Source organism: Centroberyx affinis, unplaced genomic scaffold (assembly GCF_046629955.1).
Source record: "Centroberyx affinis isolate AG114_WGS23_722 - 3 ecotype Tasmania unplaced genomic scaffold, CSIRO-AGI_Caff_v1 ptg002136l_1, whole genome shotgun sequence".
NCBI lineage: Eukaryota > Metazoa > Chordata > Actinopteri > Beryciformes > Berycidae > Centroberyx > Centroberyx affinis.
Window position 1 is genome coordinate 62,302 of NW_027280457.1, and position 25,369 is coordinate 87,670.

The 25,369-nt window shown below is 43.4% G+C and overlaps 2 protein-coding genes across 3 annotated transcripts; one reads left to right on the plus strand and one right to left on the minus strand.

Moving 5' to 3' along the window:
* Positions 1 to 4,367: 4,367 nt before the first annotated feature.
* Positions 4,368 to 13,537, plus strand: LOC139654691 (keratin, type I cytoskeletal 13-like). Of its 2 annotated transcripts, XM_071531832.1 has the most exons (9): positions 4,368 to 4,657; positions 4,760 to 4,968; positions 6,627 to 6,709; positions 8,324 to 8,480; positions 8,978 to 9,139; positions 9,810 to 9,935; positions 10,864 to 10,938; positions 11,442 to 11,589; positions 12,999 to 13,537. In XM_071531832.1, the coding sequence occupies exons 1-9, from the start codon at positions 4,468 to 4,470 to the stop codon at positions 13,067 to 13,069; spliced, it is 1,221 nt and encodes a 406-aa protein (XP_071387933.1). In that variant the 5' UTR covers positions 4,368 to 4,467; the 3' UTR covers positions 13,070 to 13,537. The 2 variants fall into 2 exon arrangements, with proteins under 2 accessions (XP_071387933.1, XP_071387932.1); XM_071531831.1 differs by having other exon boundaries at positions 4,369 to 4,968; positions 11,442 to 11,590; positions 12,976 to 13,537.
* Positions 13,538 to 14,073: 536 nt separating this feature from the next.
* LOC139654690 (zinc finger and SCAN domain-containing protein 2) lies at positions 14,074 to 24,372 on the minus strand. The gene is made up of 3 exons (XM_071531829.1): positions 24,178 to 24,372; positions 21,775 to 22,719; positions 14,074 to 16,391 (listed from the first exon to the last, which is right to left on the minus strand). Exons 2-3 carry the CDS (start codon positions 22,261 to 22,263, stop codon positions 15,231 to 15,233), a joined length of 1,650 nt encoding a protein of 549 aa, XP_071387930.1. The 5' UTR covers positions 22,264 to 22,719; positions 24,178 to 24,372; the 3' UTR covers positions 14,074 to 15,230.
* Positions 24,373 to 25,369: the final 997 nt, after the last annotated feature.

Here is a 25,369-nt window from a genome sequence, read left to right on the forward strand (position 1 = left end):
TTTTTTTAGATGCTCTTTATAAGCCTCTTGGTTTTTACTTTTGATTGATCCCGTGCAAATCAGTGCTTTTCTCTCTCTTTCTCTGTTTTATCACATCACCTGTGTTTCTCACCGCTCTCCCGATCAGTCAGGTTTGCTCTGGTTTTGTGTGAATCGAGTCATATTTACTCCTGAGGCTTGTTCTCGCTCTCTCACTGCCATAACTCACTCAGAAAGCTGGAGAGGCTGATATTTATGAAGAGCAAAACAAAATGTGCTGGAGCCCCGGAGGAGAGGCGCTGCCTGCTCAGGAATGAGACTGGAAGCCTGGAGGAGCCTCACACACACACACACACACACACACACACACACACTGGTGAAGTGTCCTGGTGAAGTGTGTTAAAGCAAGTCACTGAACCTCTACCTGCTCGCTCTTTCTGCACAGGAACGTCACCTAAATGCCTTAAGCTCGCTACAGTGTAAATATAAGAAGGACATTGACTAAGGTTCACTGTTTTGCCCCCTCTGTTACCCCGCTTCGCCCCGTTACACTCTCTGCCCCTCCCAAGCCTGCAGCTGGCTGTCAAGCCGAAAGTCAAATGCACACACTCATTAATCCCTGCCGTTACACAATCTCTTTCTTCACCTCGAGGGTGACGGTCCATATTAACGCAATGCAAAAATACACACAGAAGTTTTCAGCCACCCCAAAAAAAATCAAGCATGAGCAAGAGAAGAATCTGAGATCTCTGCAAACCAGTAATCCCTTAAAATAACCTTACATTCTCATTAATTTACATGAATGCGTGCAAAATCCCCTTAAAATTAATTAAGGGAGTTATTAATGGAGGAGGTCCAATCGAAACCTCCTTAAACACCGCCCTAATCTTGACTCCTTACTTTCTAATTTAATGTCAAATTCAGGGAGACTTGGACTTTTCCATCAAATTTCCCCTTAATAACTATGCAAACCTGCACAAAAGGCATGAAAAACCCCTTAATTTCTGTAGCGTCTCTGTGAACCAACTCATGAATAAATCCCTTAAAAACCCATGATACTAACCTGAAACAAACAACACAACTTATGGTACTTTTTAAAGTCGTCATTCTTAAAGGAGAGGCTTTTAAGGATAGTCATTTTGTCTGATGGAAGGCATCCTCTGTATTTTTAGAGATATTAAATATTGAACCTCAGGTCAGGATTTTTTTTATGTGTTTTGGAATTGAACTCTACACAAGGAAATTGGAGAACAACAACGAAAACTGCTGATTCTGATGTCAAGAGGATCTATGAATCACAGCTTTGGCTTGGATTTACTCATAAACCGAATTTGGCAACACAGCGTTATAGTAAATGAGACGGCAGTTAGAGAAGTGAACATTTCTCCTGCATCTGCTGCTGAGCTGCCTCGTCTCTCTCTAATGACTTCAAAAGAAAATATATAAAATAAAAAATAATTGGCTAGAATTGGCAGATGACTTAGTCAGTTATAAAAAAGCCTTATTTACAAATATAGTGTAGGTGTGGCATCAGCCTCGGGGCTAGAGAAGGGACTGGAGGAGCGTCTGTTTGAACCCCGGGGCCAGCTGGGAGAAACTGGGGACAGAGGGTGAGGAGTGAAACCACCATCAGTGTTGCCTGTGAGCCTCTGAGCAAGGCACTCAACCCCCAACCGCCCAGCAGAGGAAGACTGCTGTTCTGCTGCTGAACTGTCAGTCCACTTGTTTACTCTATCCTGTTTCCCGTTTTATCATAGAAGATCAAAATAAAAAAAAGAAAAGATGGAAATGATATCTATTGCATTCACACCTCGGATAATGATAGAACTGAATTCAAGCTTCTGACAGTCACAGACTCAGAATCTGTGCAACAACCTTTTGTAGAAGAGAGCCATTCTTCTGCAGAGGGACTGCCGACTTTCTCCTGATGCTTCAGGTTCAGGTTCAGGTCCAGGTTACTTTATTTGTACCTGTAGGTAGATTTGGTTTGCAGTAGAGAGTCATCCATCTTGACACACACGTTAGAAACAACACAGACAGTAGACAAACATAATAAAAGTACTCAAAGTTCCAATCATCACTAAACCATTAAAACTAAAAGATAAAATAAATAATTAAATAAATAAATAAATGCTGCTTCTATATCATCTGTGCAATGTTGCTACGACTTGTTCATCTGATCGATGGCTGCTGGAACAAATCTGTTTTTATCCCGCTTTGTTCTGCTCTTTGGCTTCTATATAAACCTTCGTCCAGAAAGAAGAAGCTGAACTTCACTGTGCAGAAACTGCTCATTTAAAATGGAGCCAGTTATCCGCTGTGACTGTCAGGTGTTCAGGGAGGCTGCCGGGTGAAGCCGTGACTCACCGATCAGCCTGCTGGACCACTTAACAGTCTGATTCAGAGAGTTTCTGTTCTTTAAAGATAGGTTTCCCAACCGTGACACCAAAGAAAAAGATAAAAAATCGATTCAATAAAAGCACGGTAGAATAAGGTCATCATGGTTTTATCGATGTGTGTTTTGTTTCCTCAAACAAAACAAACCCTGGTGCCCCTTTTTGCACACGTCAAAGTTCAGTTTTGAGTCAATAATTGTGCCAAGATATTTGTAAAATTGCTTCACTTACAGGTTTGTTTTGCACTTTAAAGATGCAACAAATTGCCGTTCAGTTCAGTGCAAAAAACAAACTGACTGACAAACTCAACTCTGCCCACTGCAGTCAGGCCGATCAATCTAAAACATCTTAACGTTTTGCGGCAGGTGGTGAGAATACAGTCTGTGTTCATTTGTTTCCTTTGTCCAAATGTGTAGGAAGTAACTTGGGAAAACCTGCTGGTTCTCATCATGGGGTCCGGGGACCATCAGGGGGTCCTTGAGGGGGCTCCAGGGGGTCCCCAGCAAACTGATGAATCGTTAAACTTCAGCATTATTTAATTTACAAGAAGTGAACACAATTAGAGAATGTAGAAGAATGAGTGTTTTGATCATAGTTTCTCTGTTATCTACAGTACAGATAGTCATGGGATTCTGGACAAAATCATATCTAACAATAAAGATATTCTCAGATTTGGGTCCGAGAGACAAAATCTCATCAAATGGGGGTCTGTGGCCCTAAAGTGGACTAAATTATTCTGCTTTCTACTTTACTGCAAGTATGAATTAATAAAGTCAAAGTCAAAGTTTTCCATCCAGCACAGCAGTTAAACTTTGTGACGCCGAGAATGTGCAGAGCAAGCAAAGCGTAAAGGTGTTGGCATGTTCCTTCTACCTGCAGGCTCCGCATGTAGTGAGGCGCATGAAGGACACACACACACACACACACACACATATGCACAAATACACACACGTGCACAAATACATACACACACACACACACGCATGAAGAGGCATGCATGCACGCAGGCGAAGGCACACAAAAACACATACATATGGACATGCACACATGTATACAAACAGGCACAAACGCACCTGCATGCAAACGCAAACGCACACACACACACACACACACACACACACACACACACACACACACACACACACACACACACTCCTGTACTCTCACTCCTAAATCAAGTCATCTAATCCCCTCAAAGACGCCTGCATGTGTGCACTGGCTGGAGGGAGGGAAGGGTCGGACGTGTGAGAGCATATCTTCTCTTCGACCTATCAATCAAGTCCGAATCTTATCTTTACATTTCAGAGGTGAAGGTGCACCCCCCCCCCCCCCCCACCCTTCCCCACCCCCGCCCCCGCCCCCGCAGGCCTTCTGCTGCGAAGAATGAAGCCTGTGTTCTCTGCCAGTTTGCCTGCTCAGCGACAAAATCAACACACACACATAACAAAAAAAACAAAAAAAACAAAAAAAAAACGCCCCAACTTCATAAAACAAACTCGTTTTTTAAGTTTTGGTACGAGCCGTTTTCCACGCTGACACCTCATAAGTCGCCCTGAGCATCGCGGTCTCCACGGTGACGCGATAAACGGAGCCGCCGCCGCCTCTCCGCCGGGGGCGTTTTCCCACAGCGCCGCGCGGCAGGACGCCCCGGAGAGAGAGAGAGGAGAGAGGAGAGAGGAGAGACGAGAGATGAGAGATGAGAGATGCTTACCGGGTGCCAGGAGACGTTCACAGCCGTTACACCAGGAGCTCTTTGTGTGCAGAAATGCAAATGAAGCAGTAAAGGAATACATATGGAATTACTGGGTGTTATGTGACATGAGAGCCAGAGGGAGGGGAGTTGAGGTGAGTCAGCTTTTTGGTATAGGCCCCCCCCAACCACCACACCTCCACCACACCTCCACCCCGCCCCTCCCCTCCCTTGCCCTCACCCTGCCCTCCAGGTCATCCCTCCTGCGCTCCTATAAAAGGAGAAGACTGATCCATCCTTCCTCACTCTCTCCTCTCCTCTCCGGTCGGAGCAGACAGACAGAGACACACCTCCTCCTCCTCCTCGTCCTCCTCCTCCTCTTCTTCCTCTTACTCCATCATCATGACCGCCATGTATTCCTCCAAGATCTCTATGGGCGGGAGCGGCGGGGGCATCGGCGGCTTCGGAGGCCGCATGAGCCTGGGCAGCGTGTACGGAGGCGCGGGAGGCCACGGGGTTCAGGTCTCCAGAGCCTCCAGGTCCTTCTCTGCAGCAGGCGGCGGCGGCGGCGGCGGCTTTGCCTTCGGAAGCGGTGGCGGCGGCGGCGGTGGCGGTGGCTTTGCCTTCGGTGGCGGCGCGGGAGGCGGAGGCGGTGGCGGTGGAGGCGGCTTTGCCTTCGGCGGCGGCGCGGGAGGCGGGGACAGCAGCCTCATCGGCAACGAGAAGTTCACCATGCAGAACCTGAACGACCGCCTGGCCACCTACCTGGCCAAGGTGGCGGCGCTGGAGAAGGCCAACGCCGAGCTGGAGCTGAAGATCAGGCAGTTTGTGGAGAACAAGGCCGGCCCGGCAGCCCGGGACTACAGCCACTTCTTCGTCACCATCGCAGAGCTGCAGGGCAAGGTAAAGGAGCCGGGGGGGGGGGCATGATGGGTAGGGAGTGGTTAGCGGGGTCAGAAGGCTCTAGAGCGGGTTAGATGGTGAGGAGAGCTGGGTTTGGCAGCGATGAATCTTGAGTTTTGGGGCTTTAGGTAAAGAAGATTCTTGGGTTAGGGCCCAAATTATCAGATTATTTGCCAACATAGGGGGCAAATAATCTGATAATTTAGATTTAGACTCAGTGAACTAACTGTCCTTATGGCTTCATACATAGGCTACTAAGATATTAATAAGAGTACAGGTAAAGTTTGTATATTCGTCTGCACATTCATGCCCTCTCTCTCTCTCTCTCACACACACACAAACAAAACCCTTGTGTTTTTTTTTTGTTCTCAGATCCTATGTTAGTCTTTCTTGTGTACAAACTAACTCTTGCACTGTCTGATATGTTTTACCTTCTCTAAAGAAAAAGAAAATCTCTCACACGAGCCTCCTGCCTCTGTCCTCTCTCGCACAATTCTTTGACACTTCTGTTTTTCTTTGACAGTCCAACAAACAAGAGTGAAGCTGCAGCCAGACAGCTCATAGATATAAAACAACTTCTGATTTTTAATACTGTAATTGGGGATCCAAAATACAAATGACTAAACGGCATTCCAATCCAAATGTAATCACATTACTGTTACTGTTCAGATCGGTCGTTACTTGCGTTATATTTTAACTTCTTTATTGGTGTAACATCTATGAAATATTCCCCTCGTCTCATGCTGCCTTCAGGTCATGTCAGAAATATCAGAATTACAGCAGAGCGACATGAACGAGCCGACAAAGTGGTAAATAACTCTCTGCAGTCCCGGAGCTTCCTGCCAGGAGACCCAAAGCCTTTTCAAATCAATGCGCACATCCATCTAAATTATCACGCAAAGCAGCCTAACTGACAAAAGGCTCTGCACCGATGGATTACCGAGCTGAAGCGAGTTTCACGTCTCTGCAAGTTGGTTTTGTAAGGAAATGAATGGAAACGAATGTCTGCCTGGGAGGGAAAGCACATTCAAACATATGGAAAAGTATGACGTGCTTTGGAAAACGGTCGGTAATGTAAAGTATGCCTGCAGAGAGGTAAATGGGTAAATGGTTTGGATATATATGTAAAAAAGTGAGCTATAGGGTTAGCTACAGGGCTCCTTTTAAAGGCTCTGCTGTCGCTCTCTCATCACACTGTAGTGTCTGTCCCCTCTTGCACAAATCTTTGACATATTTTTATTTTTTTCTTTGACAATCCATCAAACACGATCGCAGTTGTCCAGATAGCTCATGAATATAAAACTTCTGTTTGTTTAATGCTGCCATCGGAGATCCAAAGTGCAAATGACTCAAATGCATTTCGTAACTTTATTCTGATTATTTTGAAAGATTCTGATCCAAAGGTGCCAACACAGCCTTTTACTTGCCCTCTTTTTGTCTCCTCAACTCGCAGTGGGGGGGGTTAATGAATGATGTCACATCTTGGTAACCCCATGTAAAAGCTGAATGACCATAAAAGGAAGATTTCAGAGAGAGAGAGATGTCATGATCATGTATTCTTTGCTGATGTAGTTTTAATGGCACTGTTTTGTGTGTGTGTGTGTGTGTGTGTGTGTGTGTGTGTGTGTGTGTGTGCATGTGTGTGTGTGTGTTCTCAGATCCAGGATGCCCTCATCGTCAGAGGTACGGTCTTGCTGAGCATCGACAACGCAAAGCTGGCACAGGACGACTTCAGAGTCAAGTCAGTAACTCAAGTCAGCTTTTTGTTGCTTTTATCATTGATTCTTCTTTCTTTCTTTCTTTCTTTCTTTCTTTCTGGCAATTCCTCCTCTAACTTTAACTCTTTGAGATATAGAATAATAGAGCAATCAAGAATGTAAATGTCCTAAATGATATGGACAGGTAAATATGTCATTTTTTATTGCAGTTATTTTTTTTTTTTTATGTAACCTTTATTTATGTGGTGGGAGTCCTGGCCCAGAATGCATTTCATGACAAAAACCTAAATGACACAAAGTCACTGGCAAACTTCATACAACAAGGCACATATGTAAAAGCACAATCATAAATCACTCAAAAAAGGTGAATGCAAAGTAACAAAAAAAAAAAAGACTATATGAATATTTGTCTTTGGTCTTCTGGGGGGAAAACAGAGTGTGAGTCAACGTTATTCACTGGAGCATCACTCCCTCTGCTGGCTGCTTAGAAAACTGCAAAGAAAGCTGCAAAAAGTGGATCAGTGGCTGTTAATGTTGTCTGGGTGTGTTCAGAAGTGCAAACCTGACACCTTCACACATGATAATACTGTATCTGCCTCCTAAAAACAGAAGAGTCATCTCCTCAAACTGACATTTCCGAGCCAAAAATACTCATTTATTGACCAACTGGCAACAATGGTCCATCTGACCATCTGAAATAGTAAAACAGCTGTGAGAGGAGACTCCTCCTCTGACTGGCAATGCACAATGCACTTTTTACATTTAATTTGCACATTAATAGCAATATCTTGCCTTATTCTACTTTTTAATCTATTTATTTTTATCTAGTATAGTAGTTGTATCGTAGTGTAGTATAGTAGTTGCATATTTTTTAAATTTATTGAACATTTTCTGGTACAGGATATAAACCCTCCATACCAGACTCTACAACTCAAAAACAAACAACCATACAACAACAAAAAAATACCACAATTTAAAAAAAAAAATCACAATAATTTCATAGATAATCACAAATAATCACAAATCAGCTTTATAATTATACAAAATATCCTTTGTTGACCAGAATTTATCCAATCTATTTTTAAAAGAATTAACTGAAGGAGCCTGCACTACATCCTAGTATAGTATATAGTAGTTGTAGTTGTATAGTATATAGTAGTTGTAGTGTAGTTTTTGTATATATATATTTTGTAATTCTGTGTTCTGACTTTTTACCTACCTCATTGTGTGTATTTTTCGTCATTTATGTGAATTGCTGCTGCAACACTGTAATTTCCCTTTGGGGATAAATAAAGTATCTATCTATCTATCTATCTATCTATCTATCTATCTATCTATCTGTAAACCCGTCTCATACATAGATAAATAAAGTACTCTATCTATCTATCTATAAACCCATCTCATACATAGATAAATAAAGTATCTATCTATCTATCTATCTATCTATCTATCTATCTATCTATCTATCTATCTATAAACCCATCTCATACATAGATAAATAAAGTACTCTATCTATCTATCTATAAACCCATCTCATACATAGATAAATAAAGTACTCTATCTATCTATAAACCCGTCTCATACATAGATAAATAAAGTACTCTATCTATATAAACCCGTCTCGTACCCGTCTCCAGGTATGAGAACGAGCTGGCCATGCGTCAGTCGGTGGAGGCCGACATCGCCGGGCTGAAAGTGCTCATGGGAGATCTGGGCGTGGCCAAGACCGACCTCGCCATGCAGATCGAGGGCCTGACGGAGGAGCTGGCCTACATGAAGAAGAACCACGAGGAGGTCGGTGAACTCATTTTAAACCTGTTATTAGAACTAGAATTTATAACCTCCTCCTCTCCTCTCCTCTCTCCTCTCCTCCTCCTGATTTTCCCCGAACCAATCACTAGTGACTGACCTATAACTAACTGAAACTGTATTGTGTGTTTACAAAACTAACTAAAATTAACTAAAGTTATAGAGAAAATGTCTTTAGTTTTCGTCTTTGTCAATTTATTTCACACATAAGCCTAGTATTTTGAATTTTTGAATCTCACTCCTGACAAATACCCCATATTACAAAGAAAGACTAAAACTAAAACAGAAACTAATAAAAACTAAACTAAAACTAAGCATTTTCAAAAAATAAAAACTAAACTAAACGAGGAAACCCGCTTTAAAAACTAATTAAAACTAAACTGAAATTGAAAACAAAAAGTCACTAAAACTAATGAAAAATGCAAAACTATAGTAACCTTGCTCTGAACTCCAGACTCACCACAGCCTCCTTCCTCCTGCAGGACCTGCTGTCCATGCGTACCCAGATGAGCGGCCAGGTGAACGTGGAGGTGGACGCCGCTCCTCAGGAGGACCTCACCAAGGTCATGGCGGAGATCAGGGAGCACTACGAGGCCGTCGCCGGCAAGAACCGCAGAGACCTGGAGAACTGGTTCCAGAGCAAGGTGAGCCACCAGGAGAGGTGAAAGCCAAGTGTCTGTTAAAGTGGTAATCCACAAAATCCTTGTTTCTGGACTTTGCCGATGTCTTTGTTGCTAAGCGCTCATTGCTAAGCTGTTTTTTTTTTAATTCAGTCTCCATCTTTGTCCCTCAGCCTCATCACTGTGGTGTTTCTGCACTGATCACCTGTCAATCAAACAGTGTGGGCGGAGCTTGGCTTTTCTGTTGATGCAGTTTTGAGTTTCTCTTTTCTTTGTCTGTTCAGCCATGGTGGCTATCGCTGCTCATGCTAACTACCCAGTTCTTCTTCTTCTATTTATTACAAACAACAACAAACAAACATAAAACGCATCACTTCCTGTGCAGCAGAGGATTTTTTCCCAGGAATGAGCGACCAGACACCGGCTGTTTAGAACAGACAGTGGAAAAGCTTATATATATAGATATAGGTTGGATCACTAGAAATTATTTGTATATAATTACTTTAAAGTTTAGATTTTGTTTTGTCAGATTTCTACATTTCACATCACAATGGTCATCAGGATGCACATATGACTCTGTTCCACCTCTCCTCCTCTTAACCTCTTTCTTCTTCTCTCTTCTCACCTCCTCTCCTTTGTCTCCACCTTTCCTCTCCTCCTCCTCCTCCTCCTCCTCTTCCTCCTCTCCTCCCAGAGCGAGGCCCTCACTAAGGAGGTGGCGACCAGCGAGATGACCCTGAAGTCATCAACATCAGAGGTGAAGGAGGTGAAGAGTCAGCTGCAGGCCCTGGAGATTGAGCTCCAGTCCCAGCTCAGCATGGTAAGGCCACGGTCTTATAGCGGCATCACAGACCTCCTAATAAGCGAGTCTGGTGCCATCATGGAGGTCCGTTGGAGAATTGGTTGTGCATAAATTATGTCTAAATATATAACAAAATTAACACCTAGGATAGAATTATCTGTGTTTTTGACGTACTGACTGATGAATTTCAGGTAGCAATTGTTTTTTAATGATTATACAGTATATACAATTTAAAAGAAGTGTTTAGGAGATTGACCCTTTGATCAATTTACTTGTTAAGTGATGAGAACATACAGTAGATTGATCATTCACTCCGGTGCTTCATGCTAACTCTTTAGCACAGGCTATGTTGAGGGATAGTAGCTCCATGCTAACACTTTAGCATACCTTTCAGTCATAAAAACATGTTGTGGGTTTTATTATATGGTCTTTAGATTCATACATTTTAAAAGTGATTATCATAGCTGTATCCAGGTTTTATTTTTGGAACTATTTCAGGTGAGCAACAACGTATTCATCCTCTGTGCAGTCATTTTTTAACTGTACACAGTTATCGTCTAACACCTTCACGTCCCTGTTAGTTCAAAACAGTATGTTATTTTTCTGTCAGAATTTGAAAATTCTCAAAGCTGCCAAACTTGGCTTCATATTTAAAATTAAACTTACTTACTATTTAGTTTTAGAGCTGCTACAAGTTCTCATTTTCTCACTTTTGAGATACTGCTAGTCGCCCATTATCACGACAGTCAACATCTCTGACCCGGTGTTGCCCCCTGTCCTGTGGCTCTGACCCCGTGTTGCCCCCTGTCCTGTGGCTCTGACCCCGTGTTGCCCCCTGTCCTGTGGCTCTGACCCCGTGTTGCCCCCTGTCCCGTGGCTCTGACCCCGTGTTGCCCCCTGTCCTGTGGCTCTGACCCTGTGGCGCCCCCTGTCTGTCTCCCTGCAGAAAGCGTCTCTGGAAGCCTCCCTGGCAGACATACAGAACCGCTACAGCATGCAGCTGAGCGGCTTCCAGATGCAGGTGAGCAGGACCGTCACAGGATGTTTGGATCATCCAACATACATGCGGAGTGGAGTTGCAAGTCCTAAATATGCTATAGATTATGTATCATATTTGATAGGCTATAATATATTCAGACTTGTGATTCTTTAAAGAGTAACCAACCAAGAAAGAACTAAAAACTTAAGAAACAAGAAACAATCCGCTATAATGAATCCACGACCCAGAATGCTGACTTAAGATCCATGGGTAACACTTTACAATAAGGGTACATTAATTAAGCATTAAGTAACCCTTAATTAACAGTTAACTAATGTGTCTGGTAATCATTTACTTATGGTGTTCATGTTAACTAAGGTATTAATTTATACATTATTTAATAGTCATCTTTATAAACTATTAAAGTTAAGTACATCAACTGTTAATTAAGTTAATTAACTGGCACACTAGCTAAATTTAGACACCATGCTGGACAGCCAACATGTAGCACAACACGAACACACACTGTGCTTCCCACCCTCCAGGTGAGCAGCATGGAGGAGCAGCTGGTGAACCTCAGGGCCGACCTGGAGCGCCAGGGACAGGAGTACCAGATGCTGCTGGACATCAAGACCCGGCTGGAGATGGAGATCGCCGAGTACAGGAGGCTGCTGGACGGAGAGGCGAGCGCCAGGTAGGAAGAGATCAAGCTTCTGGCTGCTCCAAAGTCTAGACTTAAAACTAAAGGTGACAAAAACATTTTTCCGTCAGGGTTTTCCCCTCGGCTTTGGAACGACCTGCCTGAGGAGAGAAGGCTAGCAGGATCTGACTTCTTTTAAATCTCTTCTTAAAACCCATTTTTATAGACTTGCTTTTATGTGATGTCGTCTTTTTATCTTTTATCGGCTTTTTATTGGCTCTTTATTGTCTTTTTATCGGCTTTTTATCATCCTTCTATTGTCTTTTTACGTCTTTTATCTTAACTCTGTCTTAATTCTATCTTACTTTTATTCTATTTTACTGTTTATCTTGGTTTTCATCCTATCCTAGATCCCTGTTTATTATTGTTTTATTGCCTTTTAAATTCAGAATTTGAGTATTCTGCTTTTGATTTTGTCTGTCAAAGCACTTTGTAAACTCTGTTTTTAAAAGTGCTATATAAATAAAGTTATTATTATTAGAGATCAGTATCGCGTACATAGGAAGGGTTTCAATCCAAATGCTAGATAGCCATTTAATACTTTTTCTATTTCTACATTCTTATACCAGTGGATGTTTTAACTGAAATGCCTCCATAAGTGCATGCATTTTCATCATGGGGGAATCCCAGTGGGAGTGGAACCCCAAAACCCTGGCAGTGTTGGTGCCTCGCTCTGCCCAAATGTTCAAAGACACTGACGTTAATCGGAAGATCAATTAGTTATTCTGCTTCTACTAAGTCGGCTTATTTGGGATGTAAGGTTACTGCAGTACAGTGCTATTAACTTAAAAGAAAAATGGACCACACTCACAAATTCCTTTCTCACTAATGGAAAAATATTCTTTATCGATGCACATAATGGAACTAATAAAACAAATAAAATGATAAAAACATATAAAAACATCTGGTAATGAACTGAGAACATTGCTGGTTTTCATCCACGACTGGTCCAAAGCACCTAAATAGTTTATCGCGTAATGGATTTTTTTTTTACTCAACACTAATGTTTACCTCTCTAACTGACATCACACCTATCTTTACCATTCAATTTAATGGGATGAACATTAATTTGATTATTTAACATGTGATTTTGCATACGTGAGCCATATTATGATATATAGATCCTTATTATAAAATCCTTATTATTATCATGATATTGATGTCAACCATATTGCACAGCCCTACTCTACCCACTTTGGCACATAACCATCCATTATTTGGAGGTCGTATTCTGTTCTAAAATCTGGTTGCCTGGTAAAACAGTTAGTGTTTGTTGAATCGTGGGATTTACCAGCCGCTGTGTTCGGGTTCCCAGTCCTGTGGAGTGCGTATGATTAGTATCGGAGCTCTAAAGTCTCTCTCCCTCCTTCCTCTTTCAGCTCTTTAATTTCCGGCGGCGGCTCCTCCTCCTCCTCCTCCTCCACCACCACCACCACGGTGGTGACCAAAGTCATCGAGGAGGTCATCTCCTGAGGCCTGAACCGATCGACACCCGCTCGGAACTGATCCGACCAATCGCACGTCTGTCTGACCGTGGCTAGAGTCAAATCTCAACCAATCACCTTCCTCTATGCTTAATCACTCAACAAAAATCGCCTTCCTGATGAAGAGACTTTCACAGCTTCATCAAGCCGCATATCTATCTGTTCACAATATTCTTCTACTTTCATTAAAGCCATGATAATGTAATTCAGCAGGAAAAAGATGCTGGATTTGTGAGGGGAAAATGTACCTTCTAATTCCTGGAATAATTAAAGCCATCATAATGTAATTCAGCAGTAAAAAATATGCTGGATTTGTGAGGGGAAAATGTACCTTCTAATTCCTTGAATACTTCTGAATATTTCTTCATCCGGGTTGGAAACAGTTTCACCGTTGTGCCAACCAACCGCTTGCTTGTCTGATGGTTTAAGGAATAAAACTCAACAAAACATGAAAAAAAAAAAAGTGTCTGAATGTTTCTGTTCATGAGCAAAGTTAAACTGGATTAATATGTTTTTTAAAGTTTTACAAGGGCAGTGTCTTAGTACAGCTGTAGCTCTTTGAGAAACACTCAGTAAAAAATTGGAGGTAAAGTTGGAGTAAAAACAAAACACTGCAAAAAAAGAAAAGAAAGGAAAAACGAGTAAAAACATGTAAACAAACAATCCCTTTTGCATCATTTCTGTTTGCTCCCATGTTCTTGCTTAAGCCTTCTGGTGGCGTTGCTCACACAGGACGCTTTATTGAACACACCGGCACTTTAAAAAAAAAAAAAAAAAGGCAACTTAAATAACTTGGAGATTATTCTCCTTTAGCAGGGCAACCCTTTCTACCATAGAACTACAACAAATAGAAAGGACACTTCCTGATCAATCACAGTAGACTCAAAATGGCCGACACAGAACTCTGATCAGTTTTCATTAGAGTGTGTGAGACTCACACAGTAGCTGGAACGTCAACAGGAAAACGACAAACGACAAAACAGGGTGTGCCATTAGTTTCTTTAATAATTCTTTTTCCAGTACATGATGCTGCTTCATTTTTGTTTTTCTTTTGTTTTTTTTTTTAGGAATTACATGTTATCAATAGAAGATTTGTACACAGTGAGCGATCGCTGGACGGGGGGGGGGTGGGAGGTAGGGTGGGGGGAATGGCACTCAATTAGCGGTGCACCGATACCGGTGTTGGGTTTCACTGGGCTGGTAGCGGGCCTGAGTGCCTGGTATTGGTGAAGCCCACTGACACCAAGAACTGAGTATTAGCACAATGCTATCTGATGATGCTGGAATGATTTATTGATGATTCCCGCTACAAAAGAAAGGAATGTAATTTCAGCCTATTAACATTTAAAAAAAAAATGTTATGGCTTGTTCGAAGAATACTTTTCTCACACTCTTCTGCAGCATGACTGAAACTGCTATTATCATAAACAGTTGTCAGAATGGCAAGTATTCAAAATTATGTTATATTTGTACTTGGTCAACACAACACCAGAGCAAATATCTGCAAGTATCCATGCTCGGTAAGTAAAAGTCTAGTACTCTGTAATGGCAAGTACTCAAAAATAAGTACTCATACTTGGTTGGCAAAAGATTGGTGCTCAGTATCGCAAAGTACTCAAAATTAAGTACTTTCAATTGCTATCGCCACATACTCCAAAACTCACATTTGGTCAGCCAAAGGTTGGTGCTCTGTATTGGCAAGTACTAAAACAATTAAGTACTAAAACTTGGTCATCAAAATATCGGTGCTCTTTATCGGCAAGTACTCAAAAAACAAGTACTCGAACTTGGTCCTCCAAATAAAAAAATAAAATAAAATAAAAAAAAGTATCGGTGCACCTCTACACTCACTATAGTACAGACAGACCAGAGAGACCAGTTATAAAGATTATCTACAAGACCCTCAGTAACCACACCCACCCCACAGACACACAGTACATAACATGTACGTACATACTCACAGACACTTGCATAAGAGCAAATCAGTCAAAGTTGACCCTTCCCACGTACATAATGCAAAAAAGAGCACAAAAGGTATGAAAAAATGTAAGAAAAAAGTCATAAGGAAAAAAACATATATTTATATATAGTATTTATAAAAAAAATGAATAATACTTTTTTTGAGAGGTTAAAGGGTACTGAGTTGTTTTTTAGCTACTGTCACTTTCCATCGTGCTGCTGCTGCTGCTGCCGTTGCTGCTGGTGCTCCCTGTGTCCACTCGCTCACGTTTGTGGATCTGCTCGTGTGCTTTGAGGTGGCCAGACTGGCTGAAAGATTTTCCGCAGTGGGGGCAGGCGAAGGGCCGCTCCCCCGTGTGGATCTGCTGGTGGGCCTTTAGGTGCCCGAGGCGACCGAAGCTCTTGCCGCACTGCGTGCAGCCGAACGGCCGCTCCCCCGTGTGAATCTTCTCGTGGGTTTTGAGGACGCCGGAGTTGCTGAAAGTCTTGCCGCATTGCGAGCAGCTGAACGGCTTTTCGCCCGTATGGATCTGCAGGTGGTTGCGGTAGCTCATCTCCTTGGTGAAGCTCTTGCCGCAGTGCTGGCAGCAGTAGGGCCTCTCGCCCGTGTGGCTGAGCTGGTGGGCCTTCAGCTCCTTCGACTGGCCGAAGCTCTTCCCGCAGGTCACGCAGCAGAACGGGCGTTCGCCCGTGTGCAGCCGCTGGTGGGAGCGCAGGTCGTCGGCTTTCGTGAAGCCCTTGGGGCAGTGGGCGCAGACGTACGGCTTCTGGCCCGTATGGATGAGCTGGTGCCGTTTGAGGTTCCCCGCCTGGCCGAAACTCTTGCCGCATTGCGAACAGGTGTAGGGCCGCTCCCCGGTGTGTATGCGTTGGTGGGTCTTCAGGTTGCCCAGCGTGCTGAAGTTCTTCCCGCACTGTGTGCAGGAGAAGGGCTTCTCCCCCTGCATGTTGCGGGGTTTCCTCACGGTGGGGTTCTGGGTCTTGGTGGTAACGGCCGCGTTAGCTCCGCCTCCTCCGGCGCCCTGCCCGGACGCTGTCGTCACCCCGGCTGAAGGCTTGCCTTCCTCGGCTGGCTGCAGCTCGTACAACCCCCCGCTGCCCCCAAACTCAGGGTCTAGTTTCCCCATGCCGTCCATCAGCATGGGGTCCGGTCTGAGTTTGTTGAGCTCTGTGCGGAGCTCGGCCATGTGGATGGACTCCAGGCCGTTGGGGTGCAGGTCGGAGCGCTGCAGGTGGCTGGACATAAGATTGTGTTCTGGGTACTCTGTCTTCAAGGAGCCCAGCTCCGTGGTGTAGTAGCACTGCAGGTCCATGTGGTGGTCCGACTTGATGTACTCCAGAGTGTCCGATACCTGAAATGGGGACAAACACAGATGCAGGTTAAACAAATTAGAATCCTTTGCTTTCACTTGACATCACAGCTCCCCTTTGTGGCCAATTTGGATGATGCAGCCCTCCTTGTATGAAGGCTGGAAAGTCCAAAAGTAAAGGTGTTCTTAGTTTATGAATCAATTAACCAATCCATCCATCCATCCATCTAACCAGATAAATATATAAAATTATAGAGAATACAACTGATTTAATTCAGTTAGGGACACAGTGTGAGGTGCACTTTTGAACAACTGACATTTTCCATTGCACTTTTGAACAACTGACATTGTCCATACTGTATTTTACTTATATTATCAGACATCTGGCCTGAGACTTGGAGTGTGACCCTTGTTGAGACAAAAAGACACATTATGGAGGTGAAGTTCTGGCTACATCAATCCCAGCTCTGTGGTGTGTTAATGGAGCACAGAATGGATTGACTGAGTTAAAAAAAACACCTGTGTCCAGTATTTCAGTTTCTTGCCAGTGCTAACAATTTAGTACAATTTATGTTCACTGCCTGGCGTGGGTTAGCTTTGTTTGCATAAGCGCCAAAGCACAAGGCGTACTGACTTCCGAACACAAAGAGGTGAACCTGCTACCAGTCTGGTCTTTGCACAGCGATAAGTTGATCAAAGTGCTCATTTGTCAAGAAGTTGGCATATTCTTTTAATGCACTCCAGAAATAGGTTCTTCCCAGGGAACAATGCATTATCCAATGCATTATGTGATTAAAATACAGAAATCAGTGTCAGATAGAGACAAAAAAGATTAAAGTAGCACAGAATAGAATGCAGGGTGTCGGGCAAAGGGGAGAACTCCAGTTCATCAAACACTTTCACCATTTCACCAGGCAAGTAGATTTTTAGAATACAACACAATTTCCTAACAAGGTTTGGTAACCTGCCACAGTGGCTGGTAGACTAGACTAATTTAGCAGCCACAGCCATCCTTTACCAGCTGTTAGTTGGTAGCTGAAGTTAACTTCCCACCCTGGTGATCTGTGCCAGCTGAAAAACAGACAAATGCTGTGTGTAATGTTGGGTATCTGAAAACAGCAGCTGTTGGTTCCATACCAATCTTCTGTAGCAATATCAAATTTAAGGCATCAAAGCATCCAAATGTTGGATTCCAACAATGGGATCTAAGGGTTTCTACTAGCTTAAGAGCATTTCCATTGGTTCTATTTATAAAAGCAAATAGCATGTTCAAATATTACACAAAACATAAGGTGTTGCATTATGAAATGTCCCAGTGTTCCTGAGCCCTTCTTAAGAGACTTTCTGAGCAACGGGCTGGCAGTTGACTGCATGGAGAATGCTGTTCTGGCCTGCTGCCATCGAGAAGCAGCCCAGTTGGTAAGTAGGTACGTCTTTAAAAGGATTTGCAGCCGTCAGCTAATGATCTCAGGATCTGGGAAATACACTAGCACAGCAGGAGCTGGTAATTTGTCAGGATAAGCTTGAAACCGTTTGCAGACTGTGCGATTGTGACTGTCTTTTGCATTCACTCTATGTCAGACTGTGCGACTGGAGAGAAGAAATGATCAGCCTCGGACTCTGTGGATCGGCTGTCCTTGACCTCGCCACGCTGAACGAACAAAGCCTGCTGACCATTGTTCACAATGAAACATTTTCCCAAACGTGGAAAACTTGTCTGGCATTACCACGGCATTAACACGGACAAAATCGGGCAGTCTGCGTTCACCTTTAAGGGATGCGAAGTGGGATTATCAACTTCGTCCCAGACAGAGATTGGGTGTACAACAGACTTTAGCTTCCACAAATAATAATTGTAGAAAACTGGCATATTGGAAGTATTGGAACATTTAACCTGTAGTTGAAAATAATTAGTTAATATAAGACGTAGAAAGTGCAATAAAATAATTGTTCTTCCAGACTAATAATTGATCACAATATATATCAAAATAACTATTCTATTACTGATTATCATTTTAGCCATACTCGTGCAGCCCTAGGTGAGTTTGCACCATCTTGTCTGAGAAAATACCACAGAATAATGCTGCTGTTACGAGGAAAAAAATGAAGGAAATATTGTCAATAATCCTCATTTGTAAATGTGGGTCCTACACATCTGCCCTACAACAGGCAGAAGGGCAGCGATTGATCATAATGTGAAATGAGAAAAAATACTTTTTTTATATTTGTACGATCTTTGAAAATGTAATTTGTTAATTAAAGAAGTTTTTCTTTACCTTCTTATGCTCCTCTGACCTGACGCTGGCCAACAAAAATTACAAAATCTCATCCCTTGTTATTCTTATAATCTCAGTCACCTGCATAAATTTGTCCTTTTTTTCTCCCCTTTGGTTGTCATTGCATTTTATCAGTGTTTTTATGACTTCACGTCTATGTTTTATCGCTGTGCAAATGAATCACATTGAACATGCGATTGATCATGTTGTGATTGATCATGTGTTGTGGACGCACTTGACAACACGCCAGGACTTTCAAGGGAATTGAAAATATAACAAACACTTCAATATTGCCGAATTACATGATCTCCGGAAATTCAAACCTACACAAGGAATGACACGCTTCTCATTCTGACTGAGTGACAGGGCGGAGTGATTGACAGGACGGAGCCCCGCCTCCTCCTGCAGACTTCTCATTGGTCAGACGGGTTTCCACACATTTCACTTTGAAATGAGAATAGCAGAGGTACGGGGCTACTGCTGTTTCTGATATTCTGACGTATTATCCTGCTCGTCTTTGCCCACCGAACGCCACTATGTATTTTTATTACTTCTAAATAAATATGAATCCATTGGGTTTAAATTAGAACATAAATACATACATTGAACCCTACCTACTCCTCTGGTAAAATGTGAACATGTATTTATCTCTATGAGAAGAAATTACTTCCTAATTAGCCTGTGTGCAATATGGCAATTACAGTGTTGTAAAATTCCTACCCAAAAAATACATACAAATTCCTGTGCATCAGCTGAACCTCCCGGTTTTGACTGGCTGACAGCGATCATATCGTGTTTTCCTGCATCCAGCTGGTCGACACAAAAGTAGAAAAATGTGACTGAAACATTCAGCCATCTTGGAGGAGGTCACGGTGCTTCATCATGCAATTACAGGACGACAAGTGTGAGGTGTAATTATAGAATTATAGTAGGTTCAGGACAATTTGGAACTGGCATGTTTCCAGCCACCAGGCTAGAGGGAAAAACAAGGATTATTTTAGAGCAGCCGATATTAAACACAGACGTTGGCGGCACATAATCGGTCTGTGACATACATACTGTACATGCAAACATTTCAGTAGAGGTGCAGGGAGTCTTCAGTGCCTTGCTCAAGGATCCTTCAGCAGGAAAAATCCATTCAAATTGTACCGTTATTTCCACTTGCCAGAATGTCTCTATTTATTGTATCTTACCTATTTAATCAATGTTTAGACTGATGGAATAAGTGTCTTAGGACCATTTAGTAGTACTTTTGAGGGTCTTAGGTTAGTCTTGGGTGTTTTGTAGGTTGTAAATGTTACTGTATAATACATGCACTTTTTTAAACCTAGACTTGTTAGTAAACATATATTTTAAATACTATCTGCTTAGTGTCTGGGCCCCTATTCTCAAGCTTCAGATAGCTTATCAGGGTGTCCCATTTCACATATCTCCATTATGTCTCATATGATTGTACTTCAACTGATTTGTGAATAAATTAAACTGAAATTGAATGGACTCCCTGGTAGTTGCTCTCTCTCTCTCTCTGGTAACGGGATGGTCTCTCTAACCACTGAGTTATTGGGAACTAACATTACCATCATGATTTACCCCCCTCATTTCAGTCTCTCTGTCCTCTCCTCAAGTCAGGAACCTCTCAGTTCCAAGTTATCTCAAGTTCACGACAACACACGACACGGCATCTACGAGACTCTACCAGACTTCAGGCAAGTGCACCTGCGCTCTAGAAAGTAAAAAGGACTTTGCAGAACCTTTAAGGGGTTTTGTCAGACTGTAACCACTGGGAAACCACAGAGGGTTTCTTGGGGAGCCTCTTCATAAAGGGTTCATGAACCCTGAGCATACTTCAGTGCATCTGGTTTTCAAGGAACTCTTTTGGGGCATTTTGTTCTAGTGAGGGACCCTAAGGTGCTCACTGGCTCCCTTTGGATCTTAGTGCCCCTGATGAACCCCTAGTTTTTAGAGTGAAATGACAGAAATGTAGCCTTCAGTTTTACAGTTTTATAGTTTTATCCAGGGCCTTTCTAAAGTGGAATCAGTTATATCAGACATTGAAGTGAAAGATATCTTGGCGAACATGGTGTAGCCTAATATTTTATCTAGTAATTCGTTGTACCAGTCTCGTCCATTTGTTGGGAGATATTGTATTCCTGTATCTTATTTTTGTTTTACCTTGTTACTCTATTTTGGTCTGTCGATCAATTCTTCGTCTAATTCCTTGATATATTGTGTTCTTCCTTTGTCCGTATTCTGTTCTGTGTATTGATTATCCCTTGTTTATTTTTGTTAGTACAGTGCTTTACCTTTGTATTTGTTCCCTTTCTGTTCTCTTGTATTTTACCTATGCCATTGTTTGTTGTTGTTGTTGTAATTGCCTTTGCCCATTCTGTGTTGTCAGTGTGTATTTGTGTTCATGGACCCCAGGAAGACGAGCAACCGCATAGGAAGAAGCTAAGAGGGATCCAAATAAAAAATAAACAATAAACCTTGTACTTTACACATCTATATCTATATCAATGCTGCACTGGGGCAACTTTGGCTCTGATTGTGCTCCTATAGTGTGTTTGCTTAGTCTACTGTCGTACAGTATGCCTCGTCTGCACTGTGTGTGTGATGCTGTTACATTTGGCCCACATCTGTGTCAATCCTGTACTATGTAATCAATTCACCAGGTCATATCCCTGTTGCACCTGATGTACCTTGCAAACACTCACAACCCAGTACAATATTCTGTAAATCTGAACGTGTTTGTGTTTCCTATCAGTGCAATCAGTCAGGTTACAGACATCCATGTGTATACTGTAAATAGACATATTTTCTAAATTGATGCATGGAGGCAGTTATATGTGTGCAGCATTTGTGTCCAAGACAAATTTCCCCACGGGGACAATAAAGTGTATTGTATTGTATATTGATATATACTCCAAAGACACTCATTCTCTAAATTTCTACTTTTCAATTTTATATACTACTTATTTATGATTTTGTGTTGTTTTCATGTTTAATTTGACCTACAGGAGCGACGCACCTCGCCCAAGTCGAACTGCTTGTATGTGCGAACCTACTTGACCAGTAAAACTGATTCTGATTCAAGCTCTAGTCTATCAGTATAAACATATGGAACCAAAGTCCGGACTGCACAAGTTTACCTGGGAGATGTAGTCAAACACCAAGCTGGGCTCGTAGTTGGACTTGTAGTCCAGCTCCGTGACGTCGGCGTGGTGGAAGGGGCCGAGATGGTGGTTGCCGTGGTGACCGTGGTGCTCGGACTTGATGTAGTCCAGGCCGCTGATCTCCATCTTGATCTGGTCGTGACCCAGCTCGGCGGTGGACAGCGGCTGGATCTCCGACAGGTCCACCGTCCGGATCGGCTCCAGGTCGCAGTCCTCCGGCTCGCTCTTGACGCACGGCAGCATCACCAGGGGCTCGGCGATCTCCGCCGCCAGCGAGCTGAGGGTGGGCGTGGGGCAGTCGGAGGAGAGGAGGGCCAGCGTGGGGGTCGGGGGGGCGCCGCCGCCGGGCCCCGGGGGGCAGTCGGCCTGGAGGGACGGGTCCAGAGGCGTGGGAGGGGAGCCGCAGTCGGAGGGCATGGAGTGGCTCAGGCCGAGGCTCAGACACTCAGTCTCTAACTCTGTCATGGTGGTTAAAGTCTGTTTACTCCTCCTCTCCTCCTCCACCTCCTCCTTCTTATCTATTTATTCCTCCCTTGCTGTAGCGCCTGGGTTTCACGGGTCTCAGCGGTCTGCCTCTCCCCCCTCTCCTCACTCTCTCCAACTTCCACTTTCTACTCCTTTGCCTCGCTCTATTCCTCCCACAAATATATCGCTCTGGTTGTGGGAGCCTACCTCTTCCGCTCCTCCTCCTCTATTTCTCTCCCTGCTCTCTTGCTGGGATTATGGGAGTCTCAACGGTCACCCGCTCCTTCTCCTCCTCCTCTGTTCCTCCCTCCTCTATAGCGGGGGTTGAGGAATCTACCTGTCCTGAGAGGAGGAGGGGGGGGTGGGTGGGACCGTAGGCACACCTGATGAACGGGACACCTGTGGGTCGCCGGGACGTCCTGCCGGTGTCACCACCCACACCTGACTGGCACCAGCCTGCAGGACAGACAGGGAGAAATTAATTGTTGGATGCCGGGAGGTGGGGGAGGTCAGAGAAAATTAAATGAGTGCACAGTTGAACTTCAATCATTACATGAAGATAACTGACATTTCAGCTGTTAAAGTATTGGGACAGGCAGCTCAAATTAAGTCTACTTTGCTGTGGACACACAGGATAATAGTAAGAATACTGTCCGCTTTTACTAGACATTAAATAGTTTCCTTGTTAAATTAATACGACCAAATCTGGCTCACTGTCACAGTACTTGAGCTTCTGGCTGGATATCCAAGCTGAATAATGTGAAGACAAAAACTTAACTTTTAATAAGTTAAGCTTCTCCTAGATGTCTGCAAAAAAATGTCTTATAGGTTTATTCATGTTTTTAAAACGAATCAGCTCAAAAGAAAGAGCACTGGGTTATTCTAACATGCTGCAGGCTTGTTAGTGTTTTTTAAAACAAACTCAGAGCAGACAGAGCAGCAAACTAAAAGCAAAATCCATTCTGCAGTTCTGAGATGCAGCTTTGAAATCTGCCATTTCCCTGCCGCGGTGCAGTGGCCTCCACTCTGAAAAGTTTGCAGGAAGGCTGGTATCACACTTGGCAGGCGTAACGTCAAAGTACTACAAGTCAGCCCAAAAGCTCTTTCAAATGAACAGCAGGCCGAAGTTTAGCATCGCAAAAGCAGCAGCCTCTTGTCTGATCGCGCAGCCAAACTCCGGATCGAGCTGCCCGCGGAGTGTAAAGTTAGTCCTGTGCATACCTGTCGATTCAGCGCTAGCCAGGTAGCCTTTTCAACTCGCCACGCAAACCATGCACTACTAGTTGACTGCAAGAATCTTCTGGCGGTGATTTTTTTTCCTGCTGAAATAGGTTTAGAGGATGGCTCCAACCGTTTCAGAATAAGACACGATCCTCCGCATTATGCATAGGGAAGTTTTAGTCTCGGTGAATCTTGCGCCGAAAGTGAAAAGGAGAGATGACAGAGGGGAATTGTGCATTTATACCCGCTTTTCTGGTATACAAAGACAGGGCAAGGTGCCATGTCTAGCTAGCTGGGCTAGCCAGTGGCCATCTTGTTTATCACACTAACGTCGTTTGCTGCTTGCTAGCTAAACTAGCTAACGCTAGCATGGGAGCTAACCACAGCTAGCGCTCAGTGGCATGCAGAGGAAGAGAAGAAAGTGAGAGTGAGCAGAGAGGAAAGAAGAGAGAGAGAGCAGCGTTAGCCGCCTCTTCAGTCTTCACTTTTTGCATTTTGCACGCTGGCTGAGCACAGCGGGAGCTTTGACAAGGCTGCGAGACAAAAGAAAGTGTGTCAAATTATGAAATCTGTGCAGCGGCGGCCAGTGCAGTCAGTCATCTTGTCAGAAAGAGGTGAAATTAAAAGCAGGAAACCGAGCGAAGCGGCAGCGAGGTGGAGGAAAATAGCGAGCTGCTGAATACCGACGGTTACCTGCGGTTTGTCCGGTTCATGGCTGTCTCGGTTCCGCCGCTGCCACAGTTCAGTTGCCCGTGACTTCTAACTCCACCGGACCCGCCACGTCCACCTCGGGAGAAAAACCCTGCTGCCTCTCTCTCTTTCTTCCCCTCCTCGCTCCCTCTCTCCTCCTCTCCTCCCCTCTATCACTGACTAATTCCGCTCCGTTCTCCCTCCCTCCGTCCCTCCTTTCTCGTTCCTTTCCCTCGGTGTTCCTGCCTGCCCGTGCACTGGTACTTCCGTCGTCCGGTCGCTCGTGCGTCGGCTCGTGCGCTCGATCGGCGGGTAGGTAGGTGGGTACTAGGTAGGTTTCCAGTGTCGGTGTACGTGCGCGCGCATCGCTGAATCGGTTGCACGAGCAGGCACGCGCTCGCCACATTGTTGTAGCATCATCCTCCTCTTGTGTTTTTTTTTTTTTTACACGCGCCCGGTGTAAGAATAAATCAACGGGAGTATTGTCAGAGAGCACGCGCCCCGCTGAGAGGAGGCCACCACGGTATCTGGGCTCGAGCTTCATTATGTAGAGAGGCGGCGGGTCACTGCGGTCAAGTGGCAATTCAGACGTTTATTATCGTTATATGGCCTAGTGGAGTTCAGACTGACATGCCGATACAGGATAATTAACCCACATAATGATAATACTAATAATGATACCAACAATACTACTACTACTACTACTACTACTACTAATAATAATAATAACAACAATACTACTACTACTACTACTACTACTACTAATAATAATAATAACAACAATACTACTACTACTACTACTACTACTACTACTACTACTACTACTACTAATAATAATAATAATAATAATAACAGCAATGCTACTACTACTAATAATAATAATAACAATACTACTACTACAACTACTACTACTACTAATAATATAGTAATGACAACTACTACTACTGCTAGCCTACTACTCATAATAGTAATAACTATCATTAAAATACACATTTATTATTATTAGTAGTAGTAGAAATAATTATAATTAGAATGTTTGATAATTATATACAATGCAATTATGAATCTGTATATACTACTGTTTAATAATATTTTTTACACAATGGCATTATAACTATATATTCTAGTATACTGTATATATTCTAGTGTACTATATTAATAAAGGATAATTAGGGATAAGTTGGTAATTACATAA

Bases quoted from the DNA above. Each gene is read 5' to 3' on its own strand.
- LOC139654691 (XM_071531831.1), top strand. From the start codon at position 4,468: ATGACCGCCATGTATTCCTCCAAGATCTCTATGGGCGGGAGCGGCGGG. The intron at 6,710-8,323 runs GTCAGTAACTCA...ACCCGTCTCCAG, and splicing joins CAGGACGACTTCAGAGTCAA to GTATGAGAACGAGCTGGCCA. The intron at 11,591-12,975 runs GTAGGAAGAGAT...TTCCTCTTTCAG, and splicing joins GACGGAGAGGCGAGCGCCAG to CTCTTTAATTTCCGGCGGCG.
- LOC139654690 (XM_071531829.1), bottom strand. From the start codon at position 22,263: ATGACAGAGTTAGAGACTGAGTGTCTGAGCCTCGGCCTGAGCCACTCC. The intron at 16,392-21,774 runs GTAAACTTGTGC...TCCCCATTTCAG, and splicing joins TGTTTGACTACATCTCCCAG to GTATCGGACACTCTGGAGTA.